The sequence below is a fragment of the Opisthocomus hoazin genome, chromosome 8 (assembly GCF_030867145.1).
Source record: "Opisthocomus hoazin isolate bOpiHoa1 chromosome 8, bOpiHoa1.hap1, whole genome shotgun sequence".
NCBI lineage: Eukaryota > Metazoa > Chordata > Aves > Opisthocomiformes > Opisthocomidae > Opisthocomus > Opisthocomus hoazin.
The window spans coordinates 26,727,796-26,753,722 of NC_134421.1; the positions used below are offsets into that span (position 1 = coordinate 26,727,796).

The 25,927-nt window shown below is 40.5% G+C and overlaps 1 protein-coding gene across 2 annotated transcripts in view; it reads left to right on the forward strand.

Moving 5' to 3' along the window:
• The first annotated feature begins 909 nt into the window (after positions 1-909).
• The window catches only part of SLC6A15 (solute carrier family 6 member 15), a 41,914-nt gene continuing 16,896 nt past the window's right edge, over positions 910-25,927 (forward strand). Inside the window, exons 1-5 of one of the 2 annotated variants that reach the window (XM_075429010.1) lie at positions 910-1,276; positions 12,998-13,478; positions 23,033-23,190; positions 23,671-23,797; positions 25,207-25,388. In XM_075429010.1, the coding sequence (XP_075285125.1) occupies positions 13,190-13,478; positions 23,033-23,190; positions 23,671-23,797; positions 25,207-25,388 (756 nt within the window). In that variant the 5' untranslated portion in view covers positions 910-1,276; positions 12,998-13,189. Of the gene's footprint in view, positions 1,277-1,440; positions 1,616-12,997; positions 13,479-23,032; positions 23,191-23,670; positions 23,798-25,206; positions 25,389-25,927 lie in introns of those variants that run through there. The other variant, XM_075429011.1, reaches the window with a different exon arrangement.

A 25,927-nucleotide genomic window follows, 5' to 3' on the forward strand; every position in this document is an offset into this window, starting at 1 on the left:
AATACGATGGAAATGCCGGTCAGCTAGGCAGACTAACTTCGTAACTCTTTGAAGAAAAATGTCTCCTCCCTTCATGCGGTGCAGGAAAGTCACACATTTTTATTCAGCATGTGTTAGGACTGAAGTTGTCGCAACAATTATTCGCAGAGTAAATATTAAGGCAGTTCTCCCTCCACTCCACCGGACCTACCTTCACCAAGGCCAGCACGCCTTCCCCCTCCTGCCGCGCCTTTCTCTCAGCTTTACCGCCAGCCTTCCCTTCCACCCAGAACCGATACGCACGCTTGCTTTCTTCAAAAAAACACACAAGTAAAGAAAAAAAACCAAATCGGTAGAAGGGCAGCGGACAGACTTAATGACAGAACATTTAGGGCATGTGTTAAGGGGAAACACCATCTCCATGTGGCTGCGGCAGCAGCCTGGGCTACAGGACCTGCGCACCGCCTGGTACCGGCTGCTGCCTCCCGCCCTCCCCCGGCCCCCTCGGTGCCCCGACCCTCCGGGCTCGCCCCACCAGGCCTCCATCCCTCGCCCCCAGCGGCCTCCGGGCCTCCCACCCGCAGGTGTGCCCGCTGCGGGCGCCCCGCCGCCGCCCTCAGCCCGCCCTCGCCGAGCCCTCTTCCCTCCACAGGCCCGCACCCCCTTCCCCAGGGAACACCTCCACGTTCCCTCAGGAGCCCGCACTCCCGCGCCTGCCTCTCGCCTCCAGCCCCCGCCGGCGGCCACCTCCCCACCCGCGCCCCGCCACACCGCCAACGCGAGCCCCGGGGCGGGCGGCGGCCGCTCGCAGCCCGCATGTGGGGCAGACGGGGCTCGGCGACACCGCGACCGCCACGGGGACGGGCGGGGGCGACAGGGGACGGGGCTCCCGCCGTGCTCGAGCGCGGCCGCAGGGCTTTTGGCGCGGCGGCGCGGCCGGCGGGCCTCTCCCTCCTCCTCCTCCTCCTCCCGCTGCTGCCGCCGCCGCCTCCTCCCCGCCCGCCTCCGGCGACGGAGATGCTGCTGCAGGAGGGGGGGGGGGGCTGCTCCTCCCTGCGTCAGGAGGTGCGGCTCCCCCGGCCGGCGCTGCCCTCCCCCTTCCTCTCCCCCCGCCGCTTTTATGTCTGTCTTTAAACGCCGCCGCCGCAGCGAGGGCTGGGCACACGTGCCTGCCGCCGCCCGCCCTCCGCGGAGCCCCGCATCCGTACGGCCCCGCTTGCCGCCCCGCGCCCGCGGGGGCACCCGTCCCCCCCACCCCGTCCCCGCAGCTGGAGCCTGGCGAGCCCCGCGGGCCGAGGTAAGGCCAGGCCGGGCGAGGCGCCGGCTGCGGAGGGCAGGCTGCGCTCCGCTGCGACCCTCGCGTTCCCAGCCCCGCCGTGCGGCGGGGGCAGCGCGGCCGGCCCGGTGCCGGTGCCGCCGGGCGGGAAGGGGCAGGACGTGCGGCGGGCGGGGGGCCTCTTTCCCTCCGGCCCCCGCCTTCCTGCGGGGAGCAGGGGGGCTCCCCCCGGCCCGCCGCCCCGGGGAGGCCGCCTGCGCCCCGGCGCCAGCCGCTGGCTGGCAGGGGAGAGCGGCCCCGACCCCGCGGGAGACAATAGCGAGCGCCCGCTGGAAGCCGCCCGTGCGTTCTGACGCAGCGGTAGGTGATGGGGGTGCACGGGGCCGGTTTTCCTGCAGTATTTATTATTATTATTATTACTGTTGCGGGGGCGGGGAATTTACATCCTTTCCCTACCGTGAGCGGAAGAAATTTTATTCATCTCCCGCGTGTTGCGTGAAACACGTTGGATGCCGGCGCAGCGCGTGTGTCGGGGGGGCCCCGCCGCGGGAGCACCCGGCCGGTGCGCCTGGCTCCGCGGGCGGCGGGGACCCGGGGGTGTCGGGGCCGGCGGGCGGGGGGGACCCGGGGGTGCCGGGCGCGGGTCCCTCCCGCCGCCCGCGTGCCCGTCCCCGCGCGGGCTGGGGGCCGGTGCACCCCGGTGTCGGCCATGTTTGGGTGGGTGTGGTGACGGTAGCGAGCACCTTCCCTCAACCTTTGTGCGGCTTGGATTGGTTTTTTCTGCTCAGGATTTTAAGCGTTGGAGCCCTCTGCGTGCTACGGCGTGCCCGCGGAGTAGATTCATACCTACGCTTCTCTCCCAGTGATATATTTTTTTTTTCTCTTCCGTTTCATATTAATTCTTATTTCCCATCCCCGTATCGGCTGGATTTGTTCCGATTTTTCTAGTATTAGAGCGAACTGGAATTTCTTTGCGAGGCTTTGCTTTTGTTGTGGAAGTAAACGAGGTGACTGAAGCGTGTCTGCTCTGTCGCACTGACCTGCCACATGAGAGGTCGCGGTGGGATTTGTTCATTTAAGTGAATTGTACTTTGTTTTACTTGTGAAAGATGTTGTAGTCAGCACCTCATCCTCATCAGCCATTTTATTTTTGGTGTGGTATTGCTACGTAACAATCTTGCTGCTGTAGTATTGATTTCTAAGAGAAGCCTTATTATTTTTAAATAGTATGTCACCATCATTATGTCACTGTGACATACTATAGGTCAGGGATCCAGACCTCTGTTTCCTCCTCCAGAGAAAATCATAAATGAAGGAAGTAATGATTTTGTTACCTGATGTCATGTACACGTGCGCTGGATGTATTATGCAGACAGCTTTCTCCATTTGGTTAAAAAATGATGACAACACACTCGTTTTTTTTCTATTTAGTAGTGTGCTTCACATTGCTACATCTCATTAAAAAGGAAACTTTAAAAAATACTTGGGAAAGATTGCTGAATTTTGTCTGGGCTGATATATTTTGGTTTGCACATAGACCATGCGGTTAAGATAACGTTAGAGTTGCATCCTATGTTTGGTGCATATCAAACACTCCCTTTGGGCTCAGTTCTGCAGTTCAGATTCAAGAACAAAAAATCCCATTGGTTTTAATCTGTGGGTGAGAAACCAAGCCATTTCATAGCTGTTCAGATGTGGCACTAATAGTGAAACTGAGCAAGTGAAACTGCTGAGGCATCTTGAAACTAGTTCTGCAGCATAAGCTGATTCCTGTTGGCCTTTAGTGTTTTGTCGTTCTTAAAGATTTCTTCTTTCTTACGGGCAAGCAAGCGAAAAAGTACTAGTGCAGATGAGGACCACATAGATTGAACAGCTAACAACTCTCTTTTCTCTGCAATATATTGCAAAAGTCTGTATGCACACAACTTCTAAAATCTTGAATTTATCAGAAAAGAAAAAAAAAATCACAGGTTGTTCAGAAACACAATCTACTAATTACAGCTATTCCTTTTGGTATAAATTGCATTGTTAAGATATATTGGAGTAGTTGCCGCTCAAGTGGTATGGAATTACATCACTTGGGAAGTATTTGTGGTAGGAGTCTTTCTGGGAAGACAGATTTTTTTAATGAAATTTTCTAGTGTAGAACCAAAAGTGTCCACAACATTAAGGACATGTTCATCTGTGTCACCAGCTGCTTTCCATTGCACTGTTTCACTTATGTCAAGGAATAATGTTCTTGCTCCAAAAGACAAAATATCTGTTGATTTTGGAAGAACAGTTTTGGGTCAGTTGCTCTTAAAGTCTGTAGATCGGCATGGCAATGGATTGTAAAAAATGATAGTACCACTAGCAGCTTTTCCATGTGACTTTAAAGATCTATGAATTCTAAGCTGGTTGCAGAATAACTTTGACGTATCAGCAGGTGGCATCTAAAAACTGAAGCAACTCCCTTCTTTCATGAATTGATTCAAAGTAGCCGTGCTGTTACTCAGGAAATGTTCTTGAATAATTTAGAGGAAAAAAGTATCGTCGACAAATAGTAACTGAGTGCTACTCTACGGAAGAGCCAGATGCACAAAACCTGACAAGCCCATACAAAGTAGTGTGAAAGAGCAACGTTAACTGCCAGAATGGTTGCTTTAGGCAATGGCGTTAGCTGGGCTGAGCTTTCTAGAAGCCTCCACTGAAACAGAGCTCTTCATTCTTACCCTTTGCTCTTAAGACTAGGGGTTCCCTATTTTCTATATGGGAGAAAGAAAAGAAAAAATTTGCGTAATGCTGTGTACAGCAATGCCTTGAATCAGTCTATTTCCGACTTTGGGAAAATAGTCTTTTGCTTCTGGCATATGATATTTTTGCATTTCAATTGTCAGAAATGTGTGCTGCAGTCCCAATGATTCAGCATGCTCTTCTTAGGCCAAAACGGAGAAGGGAAGGGAAATTCGAGTAGGAAGTTTACAGTGTTGGATATTCTATAGTGGAGTTGGTATTAATAATTTTCTGTTTAAAGACATAGGGATTTACTGTAACATAACCTGAAAGCATGATTTATATAATGAAATTAAAAAATTAGATTTGAGGAGAAGCAAGCTTTATGCTAACCTGTCTACGAGCAGTACAGCTTCTTTGCTTATGTATAAAAACTAACCAAAGAAATCATCACATAAATTCTTCCAGAGGGCATCTTGATTTTCTTCTTGATCCATTCTGAAGCACAGAGGGTAGAGAATTAATGTCTCAGGGCAACTATATATCTGGTAATATCTAACTTTAAGTACTTGATTTTGCAACTTAAATTTAGTAATTGATTGAAATATTTAATACACTTTTATATCCTCTCCCTTCTCAGAGTGTGATAAGATTTTATAATAAAGTCATGGTCCTGTTGTAGCTTATATGGTGAACTTAGAAAATGGAGGTTTTGTTTCAAGTTGCCAGCAGTTATGTCTTTTGAGCTTGACCAGTCAAGGATGGAGTATTGTCAGAATTGTTGAGATGATTGCTTCACTCAGCTTCAGCTAGAGGAGTGGTAACTACTGAATTTGTTCCTTCAATAAGTACCTGTAAGAAAAGACTGCAGGAGAAGTGATACGTTTCCTCCATCTGAATAGGAAATTACAGTTAGCACATCGTGTAAGTCTGTGAAGTATTTCAGTGAAGCTGATTTGTGAGAAGAAAATACTGAGAAATCTGTGAAGGCAGGTGAGAAACTACAGTAAGGCTGATAAAGTCTTCAGAGATTACATGCAATGAAAAGAAAAAAAAAATTGCATTCAGGGGCTGTAGGTTGTAATGTTCTCTCTCTTGGATATTTCTATGTGGCCAGTGATTTTGAAGAAGTCATACAAGCTGTTAAGATCAAATCTATTGACAATGAACAATGCTGAGAAAGAGATCTTACTATATTTGTCAAATGATTCTGTTTGTGTTATAACAGTAGAAAGTATTCTCCGCTAACTAAAATTTAAGGAGACTAATCTGTGAGAGAAATTGTCGGCATTTGAGGCTGCAGGTTCTTGATGCAAGATAAGGCCAGGAAGAACATTTTGGAGGAATTGAGGATGAATTTCCCAACAATATAAATGGTGTCACTGAAGTCTGTGTAACTACTCATATTTGCAGCAGGTGTGAATTTAGTGTTGTGTCTTTATATAGTTTTGCTATAGTGGAAATGATTTAGTATAGAGATACAAGAATCAAAACCGTTCACATTTTCTAATGGTTTCAAGTCTCCCGTAGCCCACTGAGCTCTTATTTTTTTTTTTTTTTTACAATGTAATGTAGTACGTGTAACATGCATTAACATCTCTCAGGTAACATTGCTCAAGAATGCAGAGACATGTAAGTTTCATTGTGTAAAATATAATTATCTTTCACTGTGATTGAGTTAAATACCTATTGAATCTGTATCTGTTACTGAGAGGCTGTATTACACTAGCTGGATCATGGAGTTCACTCTGAAGAGCAGCATAATGGCAGCTTCAGTAGATAGATAAAAATGGACTAGGCAAAAAGGCTATGGTGCATATTCTTATTTCCACCAAAGAACACAATGCTGCATTGCAGCAGTAATTCAGTCTGTGCAACGAGTACTGTAACACGGTGTAACTTTTGCTGAAATAATTATCTGTACACAGATTCCCCCAGCGATAGCCATTCTTCACAATCACAGTACTCCCACAAAACCTGGTTTGCTCCTGCAGTCTTCTTTCTCTCTTTCTCACTCAAATATGGTGGTCATTAGCTATTCTCCCCCGTCCTATCTGCACCAATGGCCTGATTCCATTTTGCCGACTCACAGCAGGCCTTTGTTCCTAAAACTTTGATTTTCTTTTTTCTATATCGGTTGTTCCTGTCATGCTTTCTTCTGCCTATCTCATAGACTCGTGTTTGAAGTGCGTTTTATAAGTTTCCTTCAAGGTGCAAAAGCTCATTTTCTTCACTTTTTCATATAATTCTCATCCAGTGATTTCATACAGACTGAAACCTTTGGTGTGAATATTGGTCAAGATCTCTTATGAACATCTGCCATGGTGAGAATCCTGACTTTTAGTTCTCTGTCCTCTGCGTAATCATACTGGTTTCTTCACTGGGAGTCAAGGTGGAGATTTTGTGAACAGGAGCATAAGACGTAAGCTTGTGGGACTGGACTGGTACACTGCACTATCACAATCTACCTTCAGATCAGAGGTTATTATGTGAACTGGCTGCAGCTTTATATTGCATTTTGCTACCCCACAGCAGCACACTGGTACGCTGACTGCTTCATCGGAGAAGAACGCAGAGCTCTGAAGAACAGAACGTTAATCTTTTCTCCCTTTAATGGCAAACATTGAACTCAAAAAGGTATCCATTCTTCCCTTTCTCTATTTTTTTATGATGTTACGGTAGCCTTCTAGAAAGTTACTTTCTGTCTGGATTTTCTTGATAGTCTTTTATGAAGTATGAACACGCTATTTTATTTTTTTTCCCCTTCTTTCCTTTTGTTCCAACTCACATTGAAGACTGAAACCTTTTTTGATTAAATAAGATTTAAGGATTATTTGTAATGCGGTAAAATTTGAGTCTAGATAATTTTGCTGAATTGCTGTGTTTTCATTAGATACAAAAATAAGATAATGAAAGAAATAAAGTGCGTCATGTTAGAAAAGAATGGAGGGTTTGCTGGGCTTTCCTATTTAGAGAAGAGTGCTGGTTTTAAAAAGGAAAACAATGTAAAAATAATCATGTTTAAACTTATGTCAGAAAAGCATTGCTAGAAGTTCTTTAATATTAGTTATATCAGCTGTAATAGTATTATGGGATGTTTTAAACATGCAATTGATTTATAAATGGCTTTTTATAGAGACTTGTGCTGTAATTGCACAAACGTGGGGCAGCTGTACTTACTATACTTTCAAATTTGTAAGCAAGTGAGATTTTTCTTTTTTGGTGCCTGTTTTGCTGTACACATTGTGAAAATCCCTAGCCTCATAACTTTTAATTGTTTACTGGTACGACACAGTTGAGAGAGCTAGAAGTACAGTGTTTGTCTACTAGTGTCTGTATATTGGCATGCAGATCTGTAACAGCGGTGCGTTGAAAGGGAGCCTAACATAAGATTCATCACCAGTGTAATGGTGAAGAGGAGCAGGCAGTGTTGGACAGAGGTAGTACAACTCCCTTACTAGGCATTACGTCTAAAGATTGGGAGAAAAGGGTATGCAGCAAAATTTTTCAGCATGTCTTTTGGTGCTTTGACTAATGAAGTTCTTTTGAGTCTTACTGCAAATGCATACAGTTTGGTCAGCGGAGGCTTTACAGGTCTTATCTCCCTGTGCCAGCGTTTCTGTATTGCGGGCCTGAAGCTGAAGTAAAAGTTCTATAGCGAGCCCAGATCTCCCAGGGAGCTAATTTGGGTCTGAATTCCCTGTCGCAAGGGATTATTATTGCTTAATCTGCTGATAATGTGGCAGTCTAATCAGGTTACTTTACTTCGGCATGCTGATGCATTAAGGCTTGATTCTTCTTCCATAGAAGAAAATAACAAAATTCCCACTGTGTTCTGAGAAAGAAAGTTTAGGCCTGCAGTTTGCTTATGTGTCAAATATTACTCACTGTTTTATCTTTTAGTATGAGAAAGAAATAGAAATTTTAATATATCAAGGACAATGATAGTAAGACATCATAAAAATCTAGCCAGTTTGTTTAATTTGTTTACAAAAGTTTGTTTATGCTAACTCAGAATATTGATTACTGTTAATTCAGTGACAGAGTAATTTTCTAAATATTCTTCTAACTGAAGCCTGGACTGTTCAGCAATTTCCATTCTGTTAAATTCCTTCAAACAGTAGAGGCACTTGTCAGGTCACTTTAAGATTAATTTTAGAAACTTGTGTTTTTTACAGGGGATTTTACATAAGAAAAGGGATACCATCTTTATTAATTCATTTCAGTTGTGGAAAAGTCCAGAGAAAAATTACATTCTTCAGTATATGTGATAATAAAAATATGCCTGCAGTGTTTCATCCAACACATGACATCATTTGAGTTATGAAAAGGATGAGTGAATCTGCCTGGAAAACAGAATTAAATCAGTTGATCAAATTCCATGATCTAGATCTAATATAGAAAAAAACCCCTGACTGCCAAACAAATGGCTTTAATAAACCTAAATTATATTTTAGATGTTTTACTTTTAATCCAAGGTGTTGGTAATAGTACAGCATAGTAATATTTTGAAATACATGACAAGGTTTAAGATTTGGAGTTTAAAATGGTCCCAGTAATGGCTGACTCTGTGACACTGTATTCTGTAATTCTTTAGTAAATATGGTGGTTTGTTACATAGATTTTTTAATGATACTTAGGAGAAACAGTCCTAGCACATGATGCTGTATTACTGCACAAGGCTGTGTAGAAGGTAGCTGGTAGTGGAACTAACTGATAGAGCAGTTAAACAGAATTTGGCATGATATTTCCTAGTTACTATTTGATGCTAATGAAGAACTTAATTTCAGTACTGGACGAGATCCAAGTGATATGAGAACCTAAAATAGCATTTTATAGGTAGAAGTGCTAAAATTCAGTACTGTGATATCAAAAAAGAGGTTGTTCAGTGGTTCATGTTTATCCAAACTGTGCTGATGAGTAGCTTTACTAGGTATCTCCTTACTCAGTCTTCACCTGGTAGCCCTCATACCTAGACCTAGCTCGGGCTGAATAGTTTGGTGTCCACCATCTGTGCTGGTGTGATGTGGATCAGAGAGAGAGGTTTCTGTGTGTGTCTTGGAGTGTTTTCTGGGAGTGTCGAGCGTGGAACTGTAGGCTCCTTGCACAAACCAGTTCGGACCACGCTTTGAACATTTGCACCTGATGGTAGTGTCTGGTGAGGTAGGACTCCTCGTTTGGTTTAGTACCGAACCCTTTAGTATAGAGAACAAGTTGTTAAATCTGACAGCTGGAAACCACCTGTGGATTTGTGATGTATCCTGAAGGACTGTCCTGCATCCTTCATGCAGTCTGTCCAATAATACATATTCAATTGGAAAACCGGTACTGTTAGACCAAGCACCAGTCTGCTGAGTATGCCTCCCACGTTTTCTCAAGCCCTGCAAGTGTTGCAAGTCTATACAGTGATAGCACTATTGATAACATTGTGCTTAATGGAAGGTTAATGAAAGGGAAATTAATATGATACTATGCTGGGAATAAAAGTATCAAGCCCAGTTTATTCTGAAGTGTAGTAATGCGATGTTTAATGCATGACAGGACAGAATGATGCAATTTCTGTTGGAATTGACTCATCTGTGAGAACTCCAGATAAATCATATTGCTGCCCTGCAAGTTACTCTGTCTTAAATAATTACTACAGATATGACCTTTTTAAACATTTTAATAAATACTGATAGATGTCTTGTGCCTTTTTGACTAAAAATATCTTTTGCTTATTATATTTAGAGAAGGATTCCAGACCTGCAGTCAAATACTGATATAGTTTCACTTGTGTAGCTGTTACAGTAAATACAGAGAGAAAATTATTTCATTTTAACCTACTCCCTGAACTTATTACTAATTACTGGAACTGAGAAGCTGCTCTAATTTACATCAGTGGAATAAAAGGACAAGAAAAGTTTGAAATATGACTAGAAGTAGTGATTGAAGTACCGGATGCTGTGGCTTATAAACCCAAACCTCCTTTAGGACTGCTTAAATGCTTCAACTTAATGTGCTATTGGTGCTTGCATTCTGGTTCTACCTAGATATCTGAGTCATAACGAAGACCTGCTGAACCATACATGGAGTAGAAGAGGATGTAGTCCTTTGAAGAGTTTACAACCTAAAAGACAAAACACATAAAAAGAGACCTGAGCAGACATCCATTTAGCCCAGATACACAGGATACAGTATTAGGATTTCTCTGTTGTCTTAACAGCTCTCCCCATTATACTGTTCTGTGTATGGCTCATATACGTATTTTTTTTTTAGAAAAACTGATATGAGACAAAGCAAAGCCTGATAGTAGTTCCACCACATGCCGAAAAGAAGGTTTATAGGACCCTGAACCCTTCCAGCATCAGTGGTGAGCACGAAGCAGATCACAGGCCAGTAGGCTCTACTGGGCTTAAAATTTGGGGTGACTGCCAGAGCTGGAGTTGCTGAGAGGAGGCAGTAACAGGAGGAAGAAGGAAAGTGGGAAGGCAGTGATGGGAATCTGGGGAATGAATGGAAAGAGGTTAGTAAGCAACTGGAGTGAAGCTCAACTTCCAAATCCTTGGAAACTATTGAAAAGGGGAATTGTCCTGTTGGCCACAAGGTTGGTGATAGTACTTGTGGTCACAGAGGTTTCAGTTCTGTTGTTGTGAAGTCTCATCTTGATAAGCTGTGGGCTGGGTTCCAGTGGCTTAACGTCTTTCCTTCTGGTGTGTTGCTGACGCAGCCGAGAGGTGCTTGATCTCTCAATTATTATGCTAGCAGTCCAGTAATACCTTACAGTTCTTGGCAACATGTGAGTTCATCAGAACATGATATATCCTTTCTCCTGTGGACCAGATGTTGCAGCAAGTCCAAAAGTAAAAGCTGAAAGGTCTCATGTATCCCAGAGTAATTTCTGATTCTCATCAGTTAGCAGTTCTTGATTAGACTCCTTGTGTACTCCCTCTTCAGGGTTTTCATGAAGCTTAACACATAATCTAAATCCCTTTTAAGACTCTTAATTATGCAGATGGCTTTGCACATACTAGTTTTATCCCATGTGAATAGTGAAGAATTTCTCAAAAAATATTCCTCCCCAAGATCTTACTGTTACCTTCAGTATGGCAACTGCAAGCAAGTTGATAGGTCTTTAAATGATTGTCTCTGTTACGGGTTTGTGTGGCTAGGTTTTGGTAGCGGGGGGGGGCTATAGAGGTGGCTTCTGTGAGAAGCTGCGAGAAGCTTCCCCCATGTCTGATAAAGCCAGTGCTAGCCAGTGCTAAGATGGACCCGCCGCTGGCCAAGACCAACCAGTCAGTGTGACGGTGGTAGCGCCTCTGTGACAACATATTTAAGAAAGGGAAAAAAAAACAACTCAGCGGTGAAACGTCAGGGTAGAGAGAGGAGTGAGACTATGTGAGAGAAACAACTCTGCAGACACCAAGGTCAGTGAAGGAGGAGGGGGGAAAGGAGCTGCCCAAAATGTCGGAGCAGAGAGCCTTCCCTTGCAACTCGTGATGCAGACCATGGTGAGGCAGGTTGTCCCCCTGCAGTCAATGGAGGTCCACGGTGGAGCAGACAGCGACCTGCAGCCCGTGGAAGGGACCCCACACTGGAGTAGGTGGAAGCCTGAAGGAAGCTGTGACCCCGTGGGGAGCCCTGTGCTGGAGCAGGCTTCTGCCAGGACTTGCGGACCCGTGGAGAGAGGAGCCCACACCGGACAGGTTTGCTGGCAGGGCTTGTGACCACATGGGGGACCCATGCTGGAGCAGCCTGTTCCTGAAAGACTGCACCCGGTGGGAAGGGAACCATGCTGGGGCAGATCATGAAGAGTTGGAGCCTGTGGGAAGGACTCACGTTGGAGAAGTTTGTGGAGAACTGTCTCCCGTGAGAGGAATCTGTACACTGGAGCAGGGGAAGAGCATGAGGACTCTTCTCCCTGAGCGACAAGGAGCGGCAGAGACAACGAGTGATGAACTGACCACAACCCCCATTCCCCATCCCCCTGTGCCACTCAGGGGGAAGAAGTAGAGAAGCAGGACAGAAGTTGAGCCTGGAAGGAAGGGAGGGTTGGGGGGAAGGTGTTTTAAGATATGGATTTATTCCTCGCTATCCTACTCTGATTTGACTGGTGATGAATTAAACTCCCTTTTCTTCCCAAGTTCAGTCTGTTTTGTCCATGATGCTGATTGGTGAGTGATCTCTCCTTGTCCTTGTCTCGACCCTCGAGCCTTTCATCGTATTTCCTCTTCCCTGTCCAGCTGAGGAGGGGGAGTGATAGAGCGATTTTGGTGGGCACTTGGCATTTATCCAGGCCAAACCAAAACAGTATCAAAAGAAAAACACATATTCAAATAGAGGCATTTTTGTGTCTGTACATACATGTTTGAAAGAGCAGGAATTTTAATACAGATTTGATTACAACTTTTCAGGTGTTTGAGGTATGTTTAGTTGTTTCCTGTTTCTAAGAAACTATCTAAAGCGTCAAAGCTCATAAGAGATGAGCATCTCTCCTTTGAAAAAATGATTGTGATTATATATTCCATGATGAAGGACACAGGAGAATAAGTCACCTTTGCTTTTGAAGCACTAGGTGCATTGTATATATCAAAATCTTAATTGCTGCATGACTTTTAGAAATGATCTTAAAAAATTAAACTACTTTATTCAAAATATATTTTTAATAAATTCAAGTACAGTTGTTAAGTCAGGAAGTAATGGAATTGGGTTCCTAAATTTTATGTAAAGTGTGTATCCTGTTATGCCTGCTAAGAAGAATCTTGTTAATCCGTCAAAATACGAGCAATTAGCCTATTGGTCTTTAGGAAATAAAAAATCTGAAACAAAACTCTCAGCAAGTGAATGAAATGTGTTCTACAGAAGTATTTAAAACCAAAAAGTGAACTTAATTCTTATAATTTGGAAGTGGTTTAACATCCCTTTCTTCTTTTTTCTCTTTTTGTCAAAACATTGAGATAAACAGAAATGGGTAAACCAAACCATGTGTTTTCTAAATTAAGTTTCTTCTGCATAATAGTATAATATCCTTTTTTGTTTTTTTCACAGATACTTTCAGTAGAACAAACGTTCAGAAGCAGACGTGCTTACTCTTGATTCCCTGGTGTCAAGGACTCATCAGGCACCATCTTCAGTCTATTTCTTCAATATTTTTGGCCAAGCAAAGGGAGAGCTTTCTTCAGCGCTGGTCTGTCTGTCTCAGCTGAACTTGACTTGCTTACTGTTTTTCTTGTCTTACAAATGCCTAAGAATAGCAAGGTAGTGAAAAGAGAACTAGATGATGAGGTCATTGAGTCAGTTAAGGACCTTCTCTCTAATGAAGACTCTTCAGATGACGCCTTTAAGAAGAGTGAACTTATGGTTGATGATCAAGAAGAAAAAGATGTAGATGTTGAAGAAGGCTCAGATGTAGAAGATGAACGACCTGCTTGGAACAGCAAACTTCAGTATATTCTGGCACAAGTTGGATTTTCTGTGGGGCTGGGGAATGTGTGGCGATTCCCCTATCTGTGTCAGAAAAATGGTGGAGGTAAGTCTTGTGGTAGCTAGTTGTAGCTAAATGATGAAGCTAACCTATCAGATTTCAAGGTTAGCAGAGATATCCACAGTAAAACCTGCTGCAGCATGTCAGGTTTTTCTTTTAATTTCTGCCAGAGCCTATGGGGAAAAACCTATATTCTCTTTATTTAGAGAGATGCATCTGTTAAAATAAGTAGCAGGTTCTTCTAAAATTCCGTTTCCCCATTTTAGTTTCGAAAGTTCTGGGTATGACCTTAACTAGTGGTCAAACTAGTGGTTAAACAAAACACATCTTTATGGAGGGGTTGCATTATTTAGGACCTGATTATTGTTGTGCTAAAGTGATCTGTATAGTACTTGGACAAGAAATCAAGGCATTAAATCTGCATCCACTTTAAATATCAAAGCAGTATTCAGTCTTTAGTATTTAGCAGTATTAAGCTTCACACCTTTACTTTTAAATTACTTGTAGCTCCTAAGCCATTGTTCATAATTTACTTTTTGTAAGAACAACAAAATAGTGTAGGAATGAAAAGGTGTTTTTTGTTTTTTTTTTACTGTAATGAATAATTTAAATCATAACATTTACATTAAGGGAATACATCTGTTTTGTGCTGTGACATGGTTAACTGTTTTCCTAAATAATAAGTTACCTTCCACTGGGAACAATAACATCAAGCTGTTCATTTGTTAGCTGTCCATCTATAGTCTTGAATGTAGTATGAAGTGTGAGGCTGGAGACCTTCCTTTATGAATACAGGATTAGTGTTTTATCTTATGCTATACTGTACCCTACTATACTACATCAATGCATATCCTGTTGTAGCTAATTACTTAGCTGAATTCAAAACACCTTTTGTGATACAAAAAGTGAATCTACTACAGAATAGAAAATAAAGAATAACATTTTATTCATGCTGGATTTTGACAGTTGAATGATAAAACTGATGTAATTGAGGAGTATAGACATGAGCCTAGAATACTATCAGTATAATTCTGTACTTCATTTGTTTTCTCTCATTCGGTTCAAGCAGTAAAAATGGAGTTTATCTAGGTTTTTTCACTCTCATTTAGCTTCTTTTTTTTTTTCTTTTTTTTCTCTCCTTTATTCTGGAGGGAAAGTCACTAAATGGTTGATTTAATGATTTGTGTGGAATCTAAAGTTTTCTTTTCTATAACTATGGTATTAACTGAGAAAACATGTTGAATGTAGTTTCTCAAAAAATAGCTTTTCAGTGGATGGCAATCTCGTCTACTAGGCACAGTATAGAATTGATCACATGTCAATGCTAGTTGAAAAAATTCATACGTTTGTTAATGAGCATTTTTTAAAAGAAACTGAAAAAGATGTAGCTATTAGGACATTTATATTCTGTATCATTTCATCATAAGTATGGTGTCAAGAGGTAGTCTCAAGGCTAATTAATGTATTACAGTGGTTTGTTTTGTGTGGTCCCTTTTGAAAGTCTGTGTTTAATGTAGTTAGTTACTAATTTTGCAAACCCATTGGATTCTCCTTCGAACCAACAGAAAAGATCTGTTGGCATGATCCTTAGGCTGAAGGATTCATACCATCAGGCATTTTTAAAGTTACTCTGCCAGTGAGTGTAAAATTAATTCAGATCAAATATGCATGTATGTAATTAATAATTTCACATTGTAAAAGGAAAAAAGCCAACCTTCAGGGATTATGGCACTTCATTAATCAAACTTGAAGAAATAAATATGGAGTCATTTCAGGTTGAAATTAAATGTTTTTCCTTGTGTTGTGATTGCAGGAACTTGGATATGTTACATAGTCTTTGGAGACAATGTTTTCTGCACATGGCTGAGACAAGAATGTATTTGGCTTTTAACAATAATTTTTCACTATTTTAGCGAATTGTGACCTTCAGAACAACAGAGAAAAGCAAATGATCATTAGAGCTAAAGCTTTCTTGGTTTTCAAATTAACGATAATGCAAGCTGGAGAAGGTGACACGAAACATTGAAACGTGTAAATTACATTGGTGCCCGGATATGTGTGTGCAGATGAACAGATAATTCTCACAAGTGCATAAAAGATTAGGGGAAGGGAGGGAGGGGGAATTTCAAACACATGGTAGAAAAACCCTACACACATTTTATATGAGGTTCCAGTTTTCTGCTACATGTACTATTTCATGTATGTTTCATTCAAGGTAAAATTAGAGTGTTTTTATGCAACCCATCCTAAATATCAGTGTCAGAACTGTTCTGTAGTCTTTTGCTGAGAAAGCTTTACTGTAAATACCTGTTGAAGTCTCTGAGTATAAGGTAAACAGCCTTTCTGTGGGTTTCATTAGAACTGTTTTGGTGGAGTGTATCGCTAGGTCTCCACCTTCAATCTTGTCCAAACATTTTTATTTTCTTCCCTATGTTTAAGCAACTCAAATCTGGCAAATACCATCAAGCAAGGGGATTATATTGAAAAATGGTAAAGCAATAAATCTACTCAAATTTAAAACAAAAAGAAGTAAAAAACCATAGTTACTCATTGGTTTCCTTCACAGGTTTCTTCCAGCATTAGGTGTTGCAAAGCCATTAGTAAAAGAGAAGGCAAATCCTAACCATGTAGTAATCTTCAATTTTGTCTTTTTTGTTTTTTAAACTTCTGTGACATAAACAACAAAAGCAATAAAATAAACATAGAAAAGACAAGGAAAAGTTAGCCCAAATAAATGTATGTTATTGGAGAGTTTTGTGGAGAAAAAATTGGGTGTTTATTGCCCTGTTTTCTGGAGACTGGTTTTGTTTATGGCTATGGCCTGTTGTATGCCAGCACTCCTGACTTCAGAGCTCTGTGCTGCTTCAGTGAGGTGTCTGCGGTACCACCTTTAAAGGTAATTTGTGTATAGCTACGCTGCACTGATACTTGGACGTCCTTAGGTGTCTTTCCAGTCTCTGTCTGGAGGTCTGGTCTGCACGGCCAAAACAACTGTTGTTGCTTTCTTTCTTGTGATCCTGTTAAGCAGTTTTTCCTGTTGCTTTAATTCGGATAAACTCATAAATATTTCGAGTAGTATCTTGTATTTTTTTATGCTCGTTTAAGTTACAGCTAGACTGGGTAGCTTTGCTGGCTTTCACACTTGACTCTTTTCCACAAAAAAATTTGTCGTGAGGAAAGAGGCTAGTACGCAGCTGGGATGAACTCTGATCCACGTTTGGGATGTAGCTGTAATGCAGGAAGTATCAAAACAAAGAAAAAGGCTGGGAAGAGACTGAGAGCATTCCAGGGTGTTGATTTTCTTGACTTGGAACGAGAGGGAAGGCTCCAAGGAGTTTTAGGCTCTGCAAATGAGGGGCCAAAGGTGTTCAGTAAAGCTTTGAAGAACTGACTATAGATCTCTCTGCCTTCTTTACCTCTGTCCTCACCACAGGTCCCCGTTCTCCCTGGTAGGCAATCCCAGTCCCCATCTGGCACTTAAGGCACCTCTTCCACTCTTTGCAGCCGAACAGATAAAAAACCTGTTTCTTCCTTCATGCCTCACAAAGGTGATTTGCATTGGAGCTGGGTATGCTCTAACTTAGCTTTAAAGGTTTTTTTTAGTTATTATTTTTACACTGTACTTATTACTCCTTTACCATATGAAGTCAAATATATGTGTTTGTTCATATAGGCACAATTCCTATGTAACAATTTCATAACCTATGTTAGCATGCAGTAGGTTCAAAGCTGCCTCAGCTTCCCATGATTGATAGTGAACCTTAAAAATAAACTGCTCAGGTCTACCCAGTCTTGCCATGAGGCTAATAAACAGTGACAAACTAGCCCTATAATTTCATACTGCTTGCTGCTATCACTTGATTAATTGCTTGCACACCTTTCACTTTTTTCAAACAAAGGAAATTTAAAGTTTATTCTGTTTGCTTGTCATTTTCTCTTAGGATTAGCAGAAGTAAAATGGGACTTTCATATATTAGACGTAGCAAAAGCAAACTAAATTAGCTGTTCTGCTAGACGAAGTGATATTTGAGTGAGTTTTATTAGGAAGATAAGTGACCATAGTTATCTGAGAGGTGCTTCTAGTGTCGCAGGTGTTATTGGGATTCTACGAAGTGCTGCACACCCAAAGATTTTGTGTTGCATTTTCATGAGCATTAACTTAACTTTCCTTAATTTTTTTTTTAAGGTCAGTATTTTTAATATTTCTGTGATGTTAAAAGTCAGAACTATTAAACAATGATAAACAGGTGAAAGCTGTGAGCAGTGTAGGGAAATCTGTAGCAGGTTAAGTAGCCATTATGTTTTGAAAAGGTTGACATGGGTAGAGTCACATCATGAGTTTTTCCAGTTAAGTAGTCTGTATTTTATGCTGAAATGCCAGCAGATTGAACGGTTAAGTTCTGTGGTCTTATAAAAAGCAAAGCAGCTATTGCTGAGAAGTGCTGAGGAAATAGTATGTAAACTGTTAAAGACTGAGTAGTCATTAGAAGCTACAATCTAATCATAGAATCCTAGAGTCATAGGTTGGAAAAGACCTCTAAAATCATCAAGTCCAACTGTCAACCGAACACTACCATGCCTACTAAACCATCTCCCAAAGTGCCACATCTACATGTATTTTATGAACGCCTCCAGGGATGGTGACTCAACCACCTCCCTGAGCAGCCTGTTCCAATGCCTGACAACTTCAGTAAAAAAATTTTTCCTACTATCCAATCTAAACCTCCCCTGATGCAACTTGAGGCCATTTTCTCTCGTCCTATCACTAGTTACCTGGGAGAGAGACCAACACCTGCCTCACTACAACCTCCTTTCAGGTAGTTGTAGTGAGCAGTAAGGTCTCCTCTCAGCCTTCTCCAGACTAAACAGCCCCAGTTTCCTCAGCTGCTCCTCATAGGACTTGTTCTCTAGACCCCTCACCAGCCTCCTTGCCCTTCTCTGGACATGCTCCAACACCTCAATGCCCTACTTGTAGTGAGGGGCCCAAAACTGAACACAGTACTTGAGGTGTGGCCTCACCAGTGCCAAGTACAGGGGCACGATCACCTCCCTACTCCTGCTGGCCACACTATTCCTGATACAAGCAAGGATGCCATTGGCCGCCTTGGCCACCTGGGCACACTGTAGGCTCCTATTTAGCTGGCTGTCAACCAATGCCCCAAGGTCCTTTTCCGCTGGGCAGCTTTCCAGCCACTGCTCCCCAAGCCTGTAGCGTTGCATGGGGTTGTTGTGACCCAAGAGCAGGACCCGGCATTTGGCCTTGTTGAAGCTCATACAGTGATTGTCTTGTAATTGTCTATTACAAGCAGAATGGGAGGAAAGCAAGCATTCCCTTGTATTCCAAAACTGAGTATGGATTCAGTGGCTCCATTATTTAGCTTTTGATAAATAATTGATTATAATCAGTGCCTTGAATTCGCTGATGACTTCAATATTATTTCGTGAGTTGTGATTTAAACTGTATTACCAGACTCAAAATTTAATTGTACTTAAGTGTGCTGAAAATGTCTTATTTTTATTTTGCAAGTATAATTCTTCATGAAAGGTTATTAGCTAAGGGGATTTTCATTGTTTAGGCACAATTTTGTGAATAGGCACACCTGAATATATTTAAACTGTGAAAGACTAATGACAGGAAGACTATCCTGTCAATGGGATAGACTGCCAACCTACAGATAAAACATAAAAAAGCCTTTTATCAAAGTTTTCCTGATAAAAGCAGTTTGTATTTTGTCATGGTAAATAATTTCACTTATAGGAGGTTAGTAGTAAGTAAACCTATAGTGTTTTGTTGCCCATTTGTCATAATTGAAAATTGTAACATTTGATGTTGAAAAGAAGTTGATCTTCATCTGAATATCAGCTTCTAACTAGCTTTTTATTAGTATGTATCCAGTGAGCTATAAGAACTGGGATGTCTTCTCAAGAGAGTGGTAAATCTCACCTTCATTGAATAAGAATTAAAACAGACACTAGACACTTTAAAACTAACACAGCATCAGTTGAAACAAATCTGGAAAGTTATTAGATTTTTCAGATTACATCAAGAATGGCTAGGAGAAGAAAAGTTCTTCTGTAGTATCAGAATGGTAATAGTTATGTCACCTTGCATTATTGCTTCTGAAATTATTTTCCAACTCTGATCACTGTGAATCATGTAATTTTGTTATTTCCCCCCCGAGCATTTATAAAAACTTAAATCAAAACCAATGTTAATATTGCATTTCTATCATAATGTTGCCAAATGTAATACATAATTAATATCAAGAGAGACAATTTACCAGTTATCCCATTATGGTGCTTGCTTAAATAAAAAATTAAGAAATCAAAGCAGTGCTGTGCACAGTATTAATATTCACCAGTTCCTGAAATCTTTTGTATCTTTGCATTGATTCTAGTGAAGAAGGATGAAGTACATGTTTTTTAGAATTTTTTTTTCCTCTTGTGAAATTAAGGTGATTTTTTTTTTAATATGAAAGCCAGTGTTTAAGGCCAAAATATACAAAATTGACTTCACAGTAGAATAATTTTGAAAATGTAGAAAGTAGGCCTGGGATCCTGAACCACACAGAACTAATATTCAGAAGGCTGCTTAGCTGGCACATTTATTGTAGGATACTGTTCAAAGCCAGCATGTATAGTTTATTGTTCTAATTCAGATAAAAATGATCCTTATTCAATATTGTAACTTCAAGTACACGTTTTCATGCACTGGCAAGTAAGAGACATGCTGAGCTGTTTCCATAGTGATTCTCTGATGAAGTGAAGATGTCTGACAGCTCTGTGAAGTATGTTTAGCTTCAAGGGAAGGATGAAACAAAATACTTTTCCAGAGGTGCTGTGGATTCATGTTGACTACAGGGCACAGAGGCCCTTTACAGCTGTCATATACAGTTGTATAATCCAGCTATGCCCAAACTATATCACACTGAAACTCATATATACACTATTTTCCATTATGTCCTTCTTTTGGGGAGGGGCACAAGATCAGAGGGGAGCTCAGCAGGTTTGAATGATCAGAAGACCAGTGCTTCACGTGCTCTGCACAAGGCCTGCAGTATAGAGTGGACTCTGCTGGCTGCCCACGCTGAATTACAAGGTTGTGTCATGTATAATGTGCTGTGGGTTTAACACCACATTTCTTTAACTCATTTAGCTGAATCTAACTGATAAATCTTGCAACTTACATTGATACTGCACCATAAAGCACCCACGTCAGCCCAGTCTTTAAACATGTGCTTAACTTTGCAGCCTTGTGATTAAGGTTGTGGACTGGGACACTGAAGAGCTGGGTTCAGTTCCTGCTCTAGTACAGTCATCCAGTGGGATACAGGGTAAGTCACTTAGGCCCCAATTTTTTTGAGCTGTTTAGGCTTGTCTCTGCTCAGCTATGCAACGCCTGTCTAATTAAGACCTCAGGTATCATTTACAGTAGTGTTACACTATTTGAAAAGCTATGTACTGTTGACTTTCAATTACTTGTATGACTAAATTTTTAAAGATAGTGATGCCAAAGCTTCTCATTTGCAATGTGAATTTACATTATACTTCTGTCTTACAGAATTTTTGAGAGTGCTGACGATAAATTAAGGGTATTTAATGATATTATTTGTCTTACGTATTCTTAAGACAGACAGTCCCCATCATTTTGGAATGTGGTTGTTACTTTATTCCTCAGTTTTCCTAATGTTTATTTCCTTCTGTCTGTGTTGTCTCTCTTTTCATAGTAGAAAGTAAGTCCTTCGTGTTCTTTACTGAATGGGAATGTAGCTGCTACCTAGCTTTTTACCTCAGTAGAAATAATACTGAAGTAGACAGTCTGTACTGTGCTGAAATGTGTAGATAGACCATGACGTTTGGCTCTGTGAGGGAGTATTTTAACTCCCAAACCAGTACTTTGTTCAGAGCCTGGCATGGGTTTTGACCAGATGCTGCTCAAGCGATATCATTTTATATCATAGTATTATGTCATGAAAATAAAACACAAGGAGCTATTTCATTGCTAACAACAGCCTATAGACTATGAGGTAAATAAGATAATATTCTTTATCTGGTCCACCAGTAGTTTTTCCCAGATCTACTTTCCTTAGACTCAAGACTGTAGTTACTTCATGCTTAGGATCTTTGTAAGATCTATATAATGGAAGGTGACATGTAATTTGTGTGTATTTCATGAAGACCGAAATAGCAAGTGGTCCTAAATAGGAGTGGATAGTACCAGAAAATCTGGGGCCTCCTGCACAGCTTAGGGAAGTTTAACTTCTATAAAATATCTTCTACTAAGAATATGCAAATAACAGTGTATTTTGATGAACTCCTAAAAAAGCCCTAGGAAGTTCATACTGGATGAAGAAACTTAAAGTAGGACTTAGTTGGAGTTGAGGATAAATCCCAAATTGGTTTCTGAACCTTGCTCAGCTTCTCTCTCATGACAGAGATGAACAGAGTGATTGTATAACTTAATATCTCTGAGTCTAAGCTTCTGAGGTCTTTAGATCTTTGCTTTGTAGCTTGCTCCAACATGCGGTAGTCTGCATAACTCGAGTGCTTTCTTTAGCCTTACAGTGATTGCAATCAAAAGGCCTAGACCCTTTGAGTTAGGTGGCCGGCACAGAACTCTATATTGCAGCATAAGAGCCACGCATTTGAAAATTAAGTGCCAGACTGCTAATTGCTGATGCCTAAATGTTTTGTTAGCTCTAGTCCTAAATACTCTGCAACAGCAAGGAGGAAGTTAGGCTTTGAACTTGTCAGCGCACTTAGTGTGTGGGTATATTTGCTTGCAGTTAGTCTTACTGAAGTAAATGGAGATATATCCTGAAGTTAGAATTGTATATGACTGCTTTCTGGGAATAAGACTTTGAAAAAATGAGGTTTTTTACATATACATATGTAACAGTGAAATAATAGTTACATTTTCAAGTAAGTCTTTAAGGAGGGTTTGTGAGGACTGCGAGATCTGGTTCTACAATACTCCATTTCCTTTCTACCTCATGTCGCTAGTCTGTCTGGAGCCTGGTAGAAATAGGCTGATGCAGTTTTCTTGCTTAGCTGGATAGAATCATTATTCTGTACATTGTGGAATTCCGTTTCTAAGCATCTGAGGTGCTCATGGAGAAATCAACAGGACAGTCTTCTGAAACCACTTAAGATTGGATGAAATTCAGAATGTTGTACACATAGTATGTTCTATATTTCTTTTATACATTCAGTCTTACTGCTCTGTTAAAAGTCAAGGTGTAGAGTTTTTTAAGCAATGTTGATTCAGCTCCTGATTGCATCACTACATCTCTAAAAAGTTTGATCAAATGCCCAAAGTTGCACAGAAGCAAACAACTAGATTAGATAGTAACTCACTTGCAGTAAGATTTGCCTCAAAATGTTACAGTGCTTTAGAAATTCGGTGTCTCTGGGCTTTTCATATCTTACAGGACGTATGGCCAAGAATCAGGTAAAATTAGTCTTTGTATGTGATCAAAAAAGCTTTGCAGTGAGTGACACTAGTTCAAACTTGAAGCTCTTAGAAGGTTTCACGTTTCTTGTGTCAGGTTCTGACCCTTCTTCCTCTCACTCTGATTTATGCTTTGTTCCTTTCACAGGTGCCTATCTTGTGCCGTACTTAATTTTGCTACTGATAATAGGGATTCCACTCTTTTTCTTGGAGCTTGCTGTGGGGCAGAGGATCCGTCGAGGAAGTATTGGTGTGTGGAATTATATCAGCCCCAAACTTGGAGGAATTGGCTTTGCAAGCTGTGTAGTAAGTTTTTAGCGTTAATCGTGTGGTTTGCTTTCAGTCTGTATGATTTAGACTTGCTGCGGGAAAAGGCCACTGATTTGTAGCTGGGCTTCAAGGTCAGTTGACTAATGTTTTGGAAGATCTTAACGCTTAAAAAATGTTGACACAGATGTGTGTGTAAAACCAGTCAACTTGTATTCTGTGCTTCTTTTGAAATTAGGAACTAGGCAACAGAGTAGTCTGGAGAAAAAAAGCCTGTAAAAATACAGGTGGTTCAGAATACATACAGAGAAAAGTGAAAATTTAGAAAAAGTCAAGTACTTTAATGGAGCAAACCATTCAGTTCTTATTCTGACTTATTTTAGTTAAAATTAGGTTCAGTGGCTGAAGTCTAGAAATAAGCAGAAGTTCAGTAGGGATTGGTGTTTTTTTTTTTTTAAATTAGCAAATGTAGTCAATAAATGTAACTTTTCTGGTGTGTCTTTTTTTTTTTTTTTATAGGTATGTTTCTTTGTGGCCCTGTACTACAACGTTATTATTGGATGGAGTCTGTTTTACTTTTCCCAGTCTTTTCAGCATCCATTACCATGGGACCAGTGTCCTTTAGTTAAAAATACATCTCATACCTGTAAGTCTATATTAATGTTATTAAAAATCATATAAAATACATAATATTTGATATTTTCAAACAAAAAAGAGAAAAAATACAATTCAAAGAGATATTTGTGTGAAAAAGTGTTGTGTGCAAAGCTGAGTTTGCATCTTAATAAGATGTCACGTTGTAATACTTTGGAAAAGTACAACAAAGAAACCTAACTTAAGATAAATATACTGTATTTGGAAAGTGGCATCAGTGTCAACAGCATTTTAGACAGTAATGAAATTAGGAGATGCTATTTAGTGTGTTACAGTAAAAAAAGAAGACTTTCTGATTACTGTTTTTTGATTTTGATACTGCTTTTTATGCTTTCTTCGTGAAAAACAAAGGTGGAAGAAGGATACTTCTATATTTCAGTTAGTAGAATACTTTCTGGTGACAAAGCAAGAAGTGTTGCATTACTAACAAAGCAGAAAATGGAAAATTGTAAGCATCAGTGAAATGCATGTGATAAAAGCATTGTTTATTTTGTAAACTAATAGAAATTAGATAATTGGTCATTGGTTTGTTGCTGTAATGAAATGGTCTCAAATGGACATATTGTACAACAGCATTAGAAGTTCCTTATCCCTTGGTTTTGGTTATCTTGTAATAGTTACACGCTTTGCGTTATTCTTACTCTGGAAAGCTGAAATATTTCTTTTCATTTCTTTTTATTTCATAACTTAAATTTTCTTTAGTTATCTTTCGTGAGTTTTTACCCCTTTAATAAAGAACATAACCAGAGGCATTGGAAAAGTTGTACAACATTTTTATAATGTCTTTGCTAGAATTGCTTGCTTCAGTTGTTTGAAATAATCAGTATATGTGAATGTTGGCACACAGTCAAATTGACTGTGTTTCACAAGCTATTATCCATTAATGGAGCCACAGTGTTTGTTTGTTTACATACTCTTATCCTGCCTAAATATTTAGTGTGTCAGCCTCACTTAAGCAGAGGTCATCAGAACTAAATTAAAACCAAATAAAATTAGTATAATTCAGTGTTCAACCTCAGAGATACTTTTCATAGTATATAAGTCACAGTATCATATGTAGGTAATCTAATCTTATGTGTGGTAAATGGAATGTTTGTCTTCATCTCGGCCTGCCTACTATTTGGTACTTAAGTGAAAATTAAATTTTGCTTAGGACTTGGAATGACCATATGCAGAGGAATACGTTATCCCAAAAGGGTGTTGTAAGAAAATACACCAAGAACCTTTCATCGATAGCAGTCACTTTTAGAGAATGACTTAAGACTCTTTGTGAGTTTGGTTTCTCAGTAAATGATGATGGCACAATTGCAGATTTTGGGAATTGGTAGAATATTGTTATGAAATGCAGGGAAAATACTTTTGTCCTGAACCCATTCTTTACTTGCTAACGTCTTTTGACAGTTGTGGAGCCAGAGTGTGAAAAAAGTTCTGCAACCACTTATTACTGGTACAGAGAAGCACTGAATATTTCCAGCTCTCTGTCAGAAAGTGGGGGTTTAAACTGGAAGATGACTGTCTGCTTGCTGGCTGCCTGGGTTATGGTATGCCTAGCCATGATCAAAGGAATTCAGTCTTCAGGCAAAGTGAGTATACTGTTTACCTAAATGACAGCGTTTTACTCTGAAAAATTTAATGGCATTTTTGTTCACCACACCCTCTGTTTACTCTCTCGTGAAATCTGTAGGAGCAGGTTAGAAGCTGTGACTCACTCCAGTATTTGTATAATCCCAAGTAGAGGAACGTTAATAGTTAGGCATTAAAATTGTAGTAATTTTAGTGGGAATTGAGATCTGAAGAATAATTTCTGTTCTCATCAATGTAGCTGTTGCAACCAACTGTATCTCAGCTTTGTTGAATTGTTAATGCAACTTACGTCTGCATGTTTCTGAATGTCTAAGGAATTAGATTTCCATGTATACTTTTATTTTATGCTTTTATTGTTACTGTTATTGGTATCCATGCTTCTGTTGTTAACACAGCTGCTTTTCAGGATTCTGGGTTGTTTCTTTTGACTACTGAGTCACCATCCCTTTGCATGTGAGTCCATCGCCTTGTCTTCTTTCCTTTCCATGCAGCCGGCTGGATTGGCTAGGCAGTGATTTGCTAGCTCTGTTGATCTCAG